Below are 13,544 nucleotides of genomic sequence, written 5' to 3'. Positions count from 1 at the left end.
ATCGACAAGACCAGTCTATTATTTGTATTTTGCACAAAATTAATTCTTTTGAAGAACTAATTATTGAGGTACGTAAATTACAACTACAATACAAAAATAGCATTTAACACAGTTTCTGTCGTTCTCAAATCAATTCTTTATAGAGGAAATAAAAACATCGATAAGTTGGATGTTGTTATAAATTTTTAAGATAAATATATCTGGGGACTCAGATCAGTTGTTTATATCAAGTTGAAATAAACATTACTTAGATTACCAATGTCTTGGTTTTTATTTATGTCCCTTTGGTGTTTTTTACTTTTAATGATTTCATTTACGAGTCCCTTTTTATAGCTGTTTCCTAAATAAATAAATTCTTCAAAAGAATTAATTTTGTTCAAAATACGTAACACGTTACACTGAAGAAAAATTACTTTTAATCGAGTATCATTACTTTTACTGTGTCCTAAAATTTACTTTTTGTAACTATACCAGAATGTATGATTTATTTGTGTTCTCTCATAGTGATTGAAAAGTCGGCCAAAATATATAAGTTAATCGAATTTTTAATTAAATATTCTTCTTAAAAGAATGCGGCATAGATTATCTAGATATGGTATTTCTCTTGCAAAAATTGCACAGTCAAATAAGATACTTTAAAACGAGATGGAAATATAAAAAAAATTGAACTTTTAATAATGTGTTTTTGCATCCACTTTCATCAAAACTAACAATATATTTTTAGGTCATAGCTTATGCTGCTTTTTAAATTTCTACCAAAATGTCAGCATATGCAAATCGCTCGTTGATGGGCACTGACATGCGATTAAATCAAACAATGGCTACGTGCCTTGGTTGCTAATCGACAAATTTACGAGAGATCCAGGAGAAAAAGTGATTCTTTTGCACCATATTTGCCTTATTGAATATACACGTTCCACTTTGCAAATATTGTTTAGGGAATAGTCAATAAATTGGATAAATCCTTCAATACCCGGGAGTATTCAATACCCATTTTTTTCGGTATAAACTTGTGTTGTAAGGAGACGATCACTGTGTTTTATAGATTAATTAGGTAACTGATTTAACTGACGTAATTTCCTTAATAAATTAAAACCTTTATTAGCAATATACCTTTTGTCTCAGATACATCTGATATTTACAAGGGAATGGCTATTACCCGTGCTTAGAGTTAATAATTTGTATTGTCCGTCGTTAGCTTGGGTGAGACATATAATCGATAAAACCCGTGAAGATCACAGTTTGGTAACAAAAGGGTCTATCTAATCTTTTTCGTATAAAAGAGTTTTTCAGGTATATCTCAGTTTAGTGGAAAGTATTGGCGAAGGTAAATAAAGTTTTTTGGATTAAGTATATAAAAAAAATAAATCTATACATTGACCAAAGGCAATAATTTAATTCGTTTTTTTTGTACATTTTCAACCAGCACTTCTGCACCACCTGCTCGAAGCAATATTTTTAAAAATAATGAATCTTTCATTTATAAATCAATGTCGGTTTTGTCAGACACAGAATGATTAACTGCGAGTGAAAAGTAATTTGCATAGTCGATATTTTAAGCATGGAAATGCTTCCAGTAGAATGTTAATTTTTATTATCGTTATTGTACTCGCATTTGTGTCATAATTAGAGGACATCTTCAAATAGACTTTACTAGAATAAAATTCGGTCCTTTATAAAAAATCTTAATTCCCAATTATTTTCAACTTTTCATTTCAATTATCATAAGCCAACAGGCAAATTTTTCCACAGTTGCAATATTTTCGACAGAATGGTTTTTCTCTTTGTTAATTTCCCCAATTATATTCGTCTGTTAGTAAAATATTCGTTCGGCAGTTCTTGAAATAATAATCGCGGGTATATTTAAATTCGTTTATGCAAATCCCAATTTTGCATCTGCAGATTTACTTTTTCAATTATGTGTGTGTTTTTTAAACCAGTGAATCGAACTTCCTTGAATTTATTCGCCTTTGCTTAACCTAATGTTAAGCATAACTTAGTTGAATATTGTCTTTTTAATACTATCATCATCGCAAAAAAAAAATTGGTAATTTAACAAGGTGCAGCCTAGTTAAGCTCTATATTAGTCATGTCAGTTTGTATCAGTGCAAAATGTTGTAATGCATTTTAGGTGGGGTAGGGTTGATTTTTGAAAGCAAACATTATATATAAATAAGAATTTTTGGCATTGTTGTGAAGAGTATTGTACCAGTATGCCATTTTTAAATTGGCTAAAGTATCTGCATCAAAATCAATAAAATAAAATAAACGAAGGTAAATAATATTCCAATATAAATCCGAAAAACTTTTACCTCTAATAATCAATATATCGCATGTGAAGAATAGGACCGTTTGATTATAGAGGACAGTTACTTATGAGTTTTCGCCTTATCAATCAAGAGGAAAAATTAAATTTGGCATCTTTTATGGATATTATGGCCTAATAAAATTCTTCTGTTAAGTATATAACCGAGTAAACAAAAATATATTTTCAGGCCGGTTATATGCGGTTGATATTTTCAGCACTTCTGCATTACCTGCTTTAAGCAAAGTTTTTATTAGTAATGGAATTTCCATATATAAATCAATGTCGGGGGTATGTCAGACACAGAATGATTAACTGCAAGTGAAAAGTAAATTGTATAGTCGATATTTTAAGCATGGAAATGTTCCAAGTGGAATATTAATTTTTATCTTCGTTATTGTACTTGAAATTTTCTCACAAATAGATGACATCTTCAAGTAGAGTTTACTAATTTCCAATTATTTTCAAGAATTCTAAGTTTTTAGTTCAATAATCAAAACCCAACTGAGCAATTTTTCCACAGTTGCAATATTTTTGACAGAATGGTTTTCGCTTTGTTAATTTCCTCCAATTAAATTCGTCTATCAGTAAATTATTCGTTCGGGGGTTCTTGAAATAATAATCGCGTGTATCTAAATTCGTTTAAGCAAATCCCAATTTTGCATCTGCGAATTTACTTTTCCAATTGTGTAGGTTTTTTATTAACCAGAAAATTTAACTTTCTTGCCTTTACTTAACTTAATGTTGAGCATAACTTAATTGCATCTGACTATCTTATTGTTTTTAACATATCATAACTATAGCAAAGAGAATACTGGTAATTTAAAAAGTTGCAGCTTAGTGAAGCTCTATTTATCTCATGCTTTACATTTCGATGTCAGTTTGTATCAGTGCGAAATAATAAATTACTTGTGAACTTTAACATTTTTTTAAGTAGTATACGTTTGAATTTTAAAAGCTAATTATTATATCTAAATAATTATTTTCGGCATTGTTGTTTCCAGTATTTGTTGCCATTTTTAAATTGGCTAAATTATTTGCATCAAAATCAATAAAATAAAATAAACACATGTAACTAGGTTAAAAAAAATTAATTAGGTTAAAATTTAACTTTCTTGCTTTTGCTTAACTTAATTCTGAGCATAACTTAATTGCATCTGACTATCTTATTGTCTTTAACATATCATAATTAATTACTGAGACTAATACTGGTAATTTAACAAATTGTAGCTTAGTGAAGCTCTATTTATCTCATGCTTTACATTTCGATGTCAGTTTGTATCAGTGCGAAATGATAAATTACTTGTGAACTTTAGCATTTTAAGTAGTATACGTTTGAATTTTGAAAGCAACTATTATATTTAAATAATTATTTTCGGCATTGTTGTTTCCAGTATTTGTTTCCATTTTTAAATTGGCTAAATTATTTGCATCAAAATCAATAAAATAAATTAAACACATGTAACCAGGTTAAAAAAAATTAATCAGGTCAAAATTTAACTTTCTTGCTTTTGCTTAACTTAATTCTGAGCATAACTTAATTGCATCTGACTATCTTATTGTTTTTAATATATCATAATTATAGCAAAGAGAACACTGGTAATTTAACAAGTTGCAACTTAGTGAAGCTCTATTTATCTCATGCTTTATATTTTGTTGTCAGTTTGTATCAGTGCGAAATAATAAATTACTTTTGAACTTTAGCATTTTAAATAGTATACGTTTGAATTTTGAAAACTAATATTATATCTAAATAATTATTTTCGGCATTGTTGTTTCCAGTATTTGTTACCATTTTTAAATTGGCTAAATTATTTGCATCAAAATCAATAATAAACGCAGGTAAATATTATTTAATTGTAAATGCGAAAAACTTTTACCTCTAATATTCCATATTAATTGGAGGTACGCGACTCAATCATGCAAATTTACTGGTAAAAATCAATAAAGAATTCCAACAAGCGTCCATTAGAATCAATATATCGCATGTGGAGAATAGCACCGTTAGTTAGATTATGGAGGGCAGTTACCTAGTTTTCGCTTAATCAAGCACAAAGAGGAAAAATTAAGTTGGCATCTTTTACGAATATTATGTTCTAGTAAAAATTGTAAAGTATATAAATGGTTTAACAAAAATATATTTTTAGATTAGCTTTATAAGTTTAATATTTTTCGGCACTTTTACATCACAATATTTTTAATAGTAATGGACTTTTCATTTATAAATCAATGTCGGTTATGTCAGACACAGAATGATTAACTGCGAGTGGAAAGTAATTTGCATAGTCGATATTTTAAGCATGGAAGTGGTCCCAGTAGAATGTTGCTTTTTGTCATCGTTATTATTGTACTCGAAATTTTGTCATAATTACATGATATGAAGTTTGGTTACTAGAGTAAAATCTCACTTAATTAATCCTTTCATTTTTTCGTAAAAAAATCTTAATTTTCAATTATTTTCAAGAGCTCTAAGTTTTCAGTTCAATTATCATATACCAACTATGAAATTTTTTCACAGTTGCAATATTTCCGACGGAATGGTTTTTCGCTTTGCTAATTTCCCGAATTCAATTCGTCTGTCAGTCAAATATTCATTCGGGAGTTCTTGAAATAATAATCGTGGATATCTAAATTCGTTTATGGGAATCCAAATTTTGCATTTGCGGATTTACTTTATCAATTTTTTGTATGTTTTTTTTTTAAATTAGGAAATTTAACTTTCTTAAATTTGCTAATACTAACTTAATGTTAAGCATAACTTAACATACCTTAATTATATAGCAAAGAAAATATTAGTTATTTAACAAGGTGCAGCCTAGTTAATCTCTATTTATTCCATGCTTTATATTTTCTTGTCAATTTGTGTCAGTGCGAAATGATAAATTGCTCTTAAATTTTAGCATTTTAGGTAGTATAGGGTTGATTTTTGAAAGCAAATATTATATATAAATAATAATTTTCCGCATTGTTGTTTCAAGTATTTATTGCCTTTTTAAATTGGTTAAATTATTTGCATCAAAATCAATTACGCATGTAAATAATATTCAATTATAAATGCGAAAAACTTTTATTCCTAATATTGCATACTAATTGGAGGTACGCAACTCAATCATGCAACTTTACTGGTAAAAAATCAATAAATAATTCCAACAAGCGTCCATCAGAATCAATATATCGCATGTGGAGAATAGCACGGTTAGATTATGGAGGGCAGTTACCTAGTTTTCGCTTGATCAAGCACAAAGAGGAAAAATTAAAGTTGGCATCTTTTATGGATATTATGGCCTCGGCGTCCGATGTGGGCATCAATATTTCCAGTATTTCAGTTTCGGTCAGTCCGTACTCCGAGCACGTGATAAGCGACGCTAGCCTAGAAATTGCCTCTCTGCTGTACAATTTTTCCAGCTGCTCGAGTATATCTTCCACAAAACCTGTAACAGAATTTGCACATCATGACTCAAAATGGGATATTTTCATATAATTATAATTTTTACAATCTTTTTACAAATATCGATCAATTTTGAGACGGACTAAATTAACTTGCATCAATATTTAACATTTTTAAAAATTTTTACTGCAACCACAGGCCGACTAAATAAATAACGAAATATTAAAAGTGAATCATACCCATTTAAATTATGCACAATGCGGTTAAGCATCACGGTTCGCCACTGTTTATTATTCCTGTTAATTCCTAATAAATTATTAAAGAGGATTTGAATTTAACTAGTGGGTATGAAAGTAAAACATGTGAATCACGCAGATCTCAGTTAAAAAATGTCAAACGTAAAACTGATATTAAAATAACTTAATTCAGTTTGCTCTCTTTTAAAGGCTTTATTTAATATTCTATTTATCGTTAATGCAACATTTCATGTCGAAGTTTCAAAGAATAATTAGGAAGTAATTTACTACACCACCCTACCTGGGTGGTTAATTGGCTTATTTTTATGCCGCCATCCGAAGCCACCTTATTATAATTTTTAATTTAAAAAAGGGGTCGATTAATGTGTCAGTCGACCCCTTTTATGGGCTGGCTTTGCAGGACGAGACGATAAACCGGGAAAAATGACAAGCTTGGCATCAAATTTAATGTACCTTGCCAAAAAAGCTCATATAAAATTTAGCGCTGTTAATGGCTCATTGATTAAAATAAATTTATTTAACCGCTAAATTATTTTACTTAAATGTAGTTTAATTTTGAACCTTTTAATTATAGAAGGTGTAACCCTGTGGAAGTTTTTAATATGTTCAAATTAAGGGATTTTGTTTTTTTGGTACTAGTTTAATCAATTAACCAGCTTCTTTCTTTGTAATAAAGAAGGAAAAACCAAGTATATAATTTTAAGTTCAAATTTAAAATCAATATTTTTTTAAGTCTACCAAGATTAGACCATCTTTGAAAGAAAACTCGTTAAGTTAACTGTGAATTGGTTTAGAGTTATATTTTGTTAAAATTTAGAACAATTTACACATATATGTCAACTATATACCTTAAAATTGTGATTACTACATGAAGTTGAACTGCCTATACCCCTCTTTATTGTACTATTATTTTTTTAATTTTTTTTGTTTTTCAATTTCCATTAGCAAACTCAAGATTGAATCTGACCAGAGATAGATACAAAGATCGACATTCTGTTTACCTTAGATATATTTGAGTCGAATAGACACCAAGATCCTTCACTAAGTCAACATGCTTTAAAGTTGCATTGAATATTCTACAGGGTACAGGCTCATCTTTATCTTTCTACTGAATCTCATGAAGCAACATTTAGTAACGTTAAGAGACATGCCATTTATGTGACAAAAAAAGATTATATTATTGTCATTTTTCAGAATTTTAATATCTATAGAAGAGCACACTTTTAAATTATCAGCAGCTTGACTGAGAAGAGCAAAATAGTTTATAAATAGAATAAACAGGAGAGCACCCAGATGCGAATTTTGTAGAACTCTTAAAGAAACCTTAAAGCATCGAAACAAGCCACGTCACTTTATTAGAATAAAGTGACGACCCTATCCATTTAAGTTATGTAGATTCTTTTATTAGAAATAAATGTTTTTGGTTACTAATAATATTATAATTAATTTATAAAACAAGTTCACAAAAATTTATAAACTTTTACCTTTAGGTAAATCCAATTGTACATATTTTTTATTATATGTAACCTTCAATTTCGGCAGATAACCCTAAGATGTCACTTTCATAACCCGACATATCAATATCTCTATAACTGGTATGATCGATTTATAGGTCGAGCATTTGAAAAACGAATTGAAAGGGGTCAGCAATATCCAGTTTACAAGATTTAATATAGTTTTTGACAGCAAGAGGCACAATTCCACCTCGACTTTTGAAACTATTAAATTCTGTTCTGTAAACGTTGTAGCTAGAATCGAGAAATTCTTTACTATTTATACCAGAATCTAATCAGGTTTCTAAAATAGCCTGTGCATTACAAATAAAATCTAGTTTTCAGGTCTCTTCTTAATTGATAATTTTTTTTCTTTTAATTGTTATGTTTCCTTTTCAATAAAGTATATTATCTCGCTATATAGATATATATGTTCTGACAATATTATGGTGCTACTATTAAAGGAATTTATTACCACTATAATAGAACATAGAATATTAATTTGATTATAATTGATAAATCACCGATTTCACCACATTTTTTATCCTCCTTAAATCGTATTTTTCCAAGTTGGTTATTAGGCCAAAAACTACTCGTATAACATTTTAATATTAGTTTCTTATAAAATCAAGGATTTCTACGAATTTTGGTAATTAGGTTCTCAAAGTAATAAACCTTTTAAAATAAGGAATCCTGCTAATTTCAAAATTTAACATTTATATAAATAATTACATTCATATTATTTATTATAATAAAGTAAGGACCGCATCCATTTAAGTTATGCAGATTTTTTAATAAAAGTTTCTATAATAAATGTGCCTTTAAGTAAACTCAATTGTGCATTTTTTTTTTAATTTAACCCTTTTTTGGAAGATAACCTTAAGATGTCACTTCCATAACTCGACATATCAAAATATCTCTATAACTGGTTTGATCGATTTATAGGTCGGGCGTTTGAAAAACGAATTGGAAAATCACTTTTGACAGGGAGAATTTCCTATTTCGACAACTATACATGTTGATATAAAATTAATAAAGCCACACTCACTTTTGAGGGTAGTTTATTACCTTAATAAAAAAATATGCCTTAAAAGTTTATTTGAGATGCCGTTAACGTTGAGTTCTGGCGTTTTAAGAGCCGAAAAGGTAATCAAAGGGAGTATTATAATTTCGAAAGCCATAGATCTTTTAATTAATTCGGCATGAGCATTTAAATCTTAAAATCTACTATTCTGTAATATACCGTTATACATTATCTAAAAGTTTTAAATACTAAATATCTAAATTTTGAAGGCCTACTTACTTGTATATGGAGGTACTATCGTCATCTCAATATAACATTCAGGTTGCCTAAGTTTTTCCTTTTGAACTTGCGTGAATCTCATCATATCAATTGGCAAGCCAGAGCTGCAAACTATATGCACATTCTTGGGTAAACTTATTGGTATCCAGCTTAGTGTAGAACTGTCTGAATCCAGAGGATTTACAAGGTGTAAATCATCTAGAAATATACCCAAGACATAATTAAGCTCCTCAAACATCCTTAAGAGTGATTGAAACCAGTTGTTTGTATACAAGGGGTCAAAACTGGCATCTTTTGGTAAAAATCCTTCAGGTAGCTTAAGAGCTATACAAATTTGTTGACAAATAATTCGTAAAAGTTCCAAACTGTATGAGGAACGAGGCGTCGATGATATAGATCGCACCTATAATAAAAAAAAAAGTTTGCATAAATTTCATTAAAAGTGAGATAAATCCTACAATTCTTAATGTACGACAGGAGAACCATTTCTCGAAGCTCCGGTACACTGTTTGAATAAGGGATGTTTTTCCAGACCCCTGATTCCCATATATAAGTATAGGGGTGTGTCTGCGCTGATTTCCATCTTCAACCATTTGTTTTATCTTATCGTGTATTTCCGAGCTTGAAAAGTCTTTTTTAACTTCGCCATAGCACAGCGTCAAATGAGTAATATTTTCTTGGAAGTTTTCCTTAAAAAAAAAATGGCAAACTCTTAATAACAATTACTCCAAACAAACATTTTTATTAAAAACTAGGGAGAATTAATGATATAGGGTAATAATGGCAAGACGTTCGGAGCGAACTAATTTTCGTAATAGAAATGATAGATTAGAATGGTGAACGAGGGGTAATTGGAAAAACGACAGGCATCCTCAAGGCTGAACTGTTAGGAGTGCCAGCGAGGATGTCGCGTAGGAAAATTTCTTGATTTCCCACACTACTTGAGGGAAAATTAGGAGTTTTTTGTTCGGAGCTGATCATCCTAAATTGGTTACGTCTTAAGAAAATTAAATTGCTATTTATATGTATAAAGGACGATGTTGAAGATCTAATAAAATTAGTAATTATTTTTTATAACGTGTGGATCCCAGGTAGTGGCTATTATTGATCTAACCTGTTTGAGTAGGTATTTAGTTTGGTCATTTATAAAATAAGGTGGGGGTATCATGAATATTTAAGACTATAATAATATATTTACCTCAACAATCTTTTTCTTAGATTTAAGTTCAGGTTCGTCCTCTAAGCTCTTGCTAATAAGAGCTTTTAGCTTATGAAAAATTAAATTTTTAAACTCTTTAAGATATGCCTCGTGTTCCGAGTGTTTTTGTTCCAGTTCACCACCTCTCCAGGCAACTCTTAAATAATTAAAAAAAGATCATTAAGAATTCCAACTAGAGCATTTATATACAGGGTGTCCAAGATAAGGATCCTAAGCATGGGGATCTCAGTACCTATTGAAGTTACAGCTTAGGACTTTTCAAAAATATTGGGGAAAAACGGAAATTTGCCAAAATCGATTTTATTTTTTCTGATCTTTTTTTAAAAGATATAAAAAAACTAACAACACTTTTTTAAAAATTCACAGATTGGAGGGACACAAAGTCAATGGTCTCAAATTATGTTTATTTATTGTTTTTTTGTAAAACGATTACACGTGTTTCGCCCTAAGGCATCGTCAGATCTAAAAGAAAATAGAAAGCAACCCTAGTATAAAAACAACAATGCATAGACACAAATTACAATGTTGAGATATGACTTACCGGTAAAGCTATTGTATTAACACCACAAACATTTAAGTTAAAACAAAAATAAATACATAAAAAATAAAAAATGATGTTCACATTAAATCCGGTGTCAAAACTAAATAAAATAAAAGTAAACAAAATAAGCAGAATGAGGTTAAGTTGAACGGGAGAACGGAAATAAAGCAAAAAATAAAATAAAAAGTGAAATATGACTTGGTCGAGAAATGAACCAGCAACCATCTGGTTGGACCACACTTTTTTATTGGCAGTTTTTAGGAGCTACATGATGGCGTTTTTAGATTTTATATCCGACGTTTCGTTTTCGAGAAACCATCATCAACTTTATTTTTTTGTATGGCTCGGAAAAAACTATACTGTTTTATTTTTTTTAATCATATTTTTAAGTAGGGTTTGCAAACAAATAATGCTTTGACATTTTGACGTAAATACTTCCTACCCTATCACATATGGCTTAATTTTATGTTTGTGGCCGGATAAAATAATAATTATTGAGTTGATTTAAAGTTATTAGGTTATTTTTATAGTTTTTATTGTTTATTGTTGAGTATGTTGTATTAATATCGTTGCATATTCCGGGTAGCAAATATACTGATGAAGAAAAGTTTGACATGATGACTTGCCACATTTTGTGCATGAAAAACACTATAAATACAGCAGCAATGTATTTAAAATAATTCCAGATAGAAACCAGCCATGTAAGTCAATTTTCTGATGTTTGTGAGAAATTTAAAAGAATATGATGCATTTAAAAAGTCAGTTTTATCTAGGAAAAAGGAATCTTCTGAAGAAACTTAAAATAATGTGTTACAAGCAGTTGTTAGTACCCTACTATCTCAACTAGGCAAAATGAGAAAAATGTAGGAGTAACACAAATCCACTGCTCAATTTATTTTACGTAAAAATAAATATCATCCGTATAAATTTAGAATTTTCCAAGCATTGAAACCAGAGGCTCTAGAACGACGACGGCATTTTTGTGAGTGGTACACACGCGCATGCGAAGATAATATAAATTTCACTGCAAAAATAATATGGTCTGATGAAAGTTTAGTTGCTAATAATGGTGTCTTTAATCGCCGAAATAGTCATTACTGGACGCAATAAAATCCTCTCATTAAAAAAATATTAAAACATTAAAAGCGTTTTGGCTTTAATATGTGATGTGGAATTTTCGGAACCAAAATACTAGGTTCATTCATTAACTGGAAAACGTTACCTTCAATTGTTGGAAAATAATTTGCTTACTTGCTTCTGCTTGGATAACTTACCTCTGGCACAATTCAATAGTTGTTGGTTTCAACAAGATGGCACCATCTGCATATAATTCAAGGCGAGTATCTTAAGCAAAGATTTTTTGATGGAAAGTGCATTGGAACCTCCAGTGCAGTGCCTTGGCCGGCACGATCCCTAGATTTAACGCCTCTGGATTTTTTTCTTTGGGGGATTCTTAAAAACCAAATATACCAGCATTCTTTTGAGACTGAGCAGTAAATACAAGAATGTCTACTAACTAATGCATTCAATAGCATTACACCTGACATATTGCGTGCTGTTTTAAATTCTACCGTAAGAAGATCATTCTTATTTACGTTTGGAAAATAATCGGAATTTGTTTGAACATCTGCTTTAAATTAAATTAAAAAATGTGGATTTAGTTGTTATCTCAGTTATTTTTAAATCTTTTTTATGTTTCTTTGTGTAGGTAATTCAAATAGTGATTATTTTACGGTAAATTAATTTTTTTTTGTTTATAATCAGGACAGATATTTAGGTATGGCAAAATGTCAAAGCATTATTTTGTTTGCAAAACCTACTCAAAAATATGTTAAAAAAAAAGGAAAATCGCATTTATTCTTGCATCTAAATAAATTAATGTCACATGTGATCGTTTAATCTGTAATAAAAAATTTACAAAGTTGATCATGGTTTCTTGAAAACTTAACGTCAAATATAAAATCTAAAAACACCATCAAGTAGCTCTTAAAAAGTGCCAATAAAAAAGTGTTGTTAGTTTTTTTATATTTTTTAAAATATGGTCAGAAAAAAATAAAACTCATTTTGGCAAATTTCCGTTTTTCCCCAATATCTCTCGGCAATTAAATAATCAATTTTCTCAACGGCATTTAAATACGCTTCAAACTACGCAACTTTTTTCAAATTTAACCTAGGCTGTAACTTCAATAACAAAGGTACTGAGATTCCCTTGCTTAGGATCCTCATCTTGGACACCCTGTATACTCACTTGAAGTGCAGTCTATTTTCCTCAGGTATATTAGTGGTTATATATGATCGTATATTTTCTAATTGAGATTCGCAGTGCGACTTTAGAGCATCGTTATATTCCATTTTATCCTGGAAAGTCAAGGTGGCTATAAGTTTAAATAAAAAAATAGACCGAATTCCCTTACCCTATAAAATGTTTTAATATCATTTTTATCTTCCGCCTCGTACTCCCTTGTGATTGCGAGTATACGGTGTGCTGTGCCAGGGGCCAAGCCTGAAAAATAATTTGAAAATTAAGAGCAGCAACCGACGTTATATAACCGCATAATTTCGGATTAATATATACATAGACGAGGTAAATTAAAAAATTATTAAAAATGACAGGTAAGGAAATTGTAATTTAATGCATTTTAGCAAACAAGATATTTGAAACTTGAAATCCTTTTAACGTTTAACCATTTATTTGCAGTGCAGCATCATTATACGGTTAACAGCTTAAAACCATAAACTTAGTTTTAGTGGTATTTATGTTTAATTTGACTTTAATTTGGCTCTAGAGAGTCTGCGCAATGATTTCTATCATCTGTTAAAATCTAGAGGCGTATCTGATTATTTAAAGGGATATATAATTAAAAATATAAATGGCGTACCTACAAAAATGCAATGTGTGTCAATTGATCTGATCTTGTTCCTCACAATATTAATAGATGTAGAGGTCACCAACAGAATTAAGTACAAATACGCCTGTATCAATTAATACGCCACATCACATGTATGAAGCTTGTATGGTGGAAATCGTAATTGTCGGC

At 29.9% G+C, this 13,544-nt stretch overlaps 1 protein-coding gene across 6 annotated transcripts in view; it reads right to left on the bottom strand.

Annotated features, from left to right (window-relative positions):
• Positions 1 to 13,544, bottom strand: part of LOC126748276 (protein qui-1) — a 174,913-nt gene that overhangs the window by 76,580 nt on the left and 84,789 nt on the right. For all 6 annotated transcript variants that reach the window (XM_050457392.1, XM_050457390.1, XM_050457389.1 and 3 more), the window contains 6 exons: positions 12,921 to 13,009; positions 12,755 to 12,864; positions 9,945 to 10,101; positions 9,205 to 9,435; positions 8,747 to 9,149; positions 5,524 to 5,736 (listed from right to left, as the gene is read on the bottom strand). In XM_050457392.1, coding sequence (XP_050313349.1) covers positions 5,524 to 5,736; positions 8,747 to 9,149; positions 9,205 to 9,435; positions 9,945 to 10,101; positions 12,755 to 12,864; positions 12,921 to 13,009 — 1,203 coding nt within the window. The remainder of the gene's footprint in view (positions 1 to 5,523; positions 5,737 to 8,746; positions 9,150 to 9,204; positions 9,436 to 9,944; positions 10,102 to 12,754; positions 12,865 to 12,920; positions 13,010 to 13,544) is intronic.

Source organism: Anthonomus grandis, chromosome 22 (genome assembly GCF_022605725.1).
Source record: "Anthonomus grandis grandis chromosome 22, icAntGran1.3, whole genome shotgun sequence".
NCBI classification, from domain to species: domain Eukaryota; kingdom Metazoa; phylum Arthropoda; class Insecta; order Coleoptera; family Curculionidae; genus Anthonomus; species Anthonomus grandis.
The sequence above is the reverse complement of the archived record's forward strand: the minus strand, read 5'-3'. Positions and strand labels throughout refer to the sequence as shown.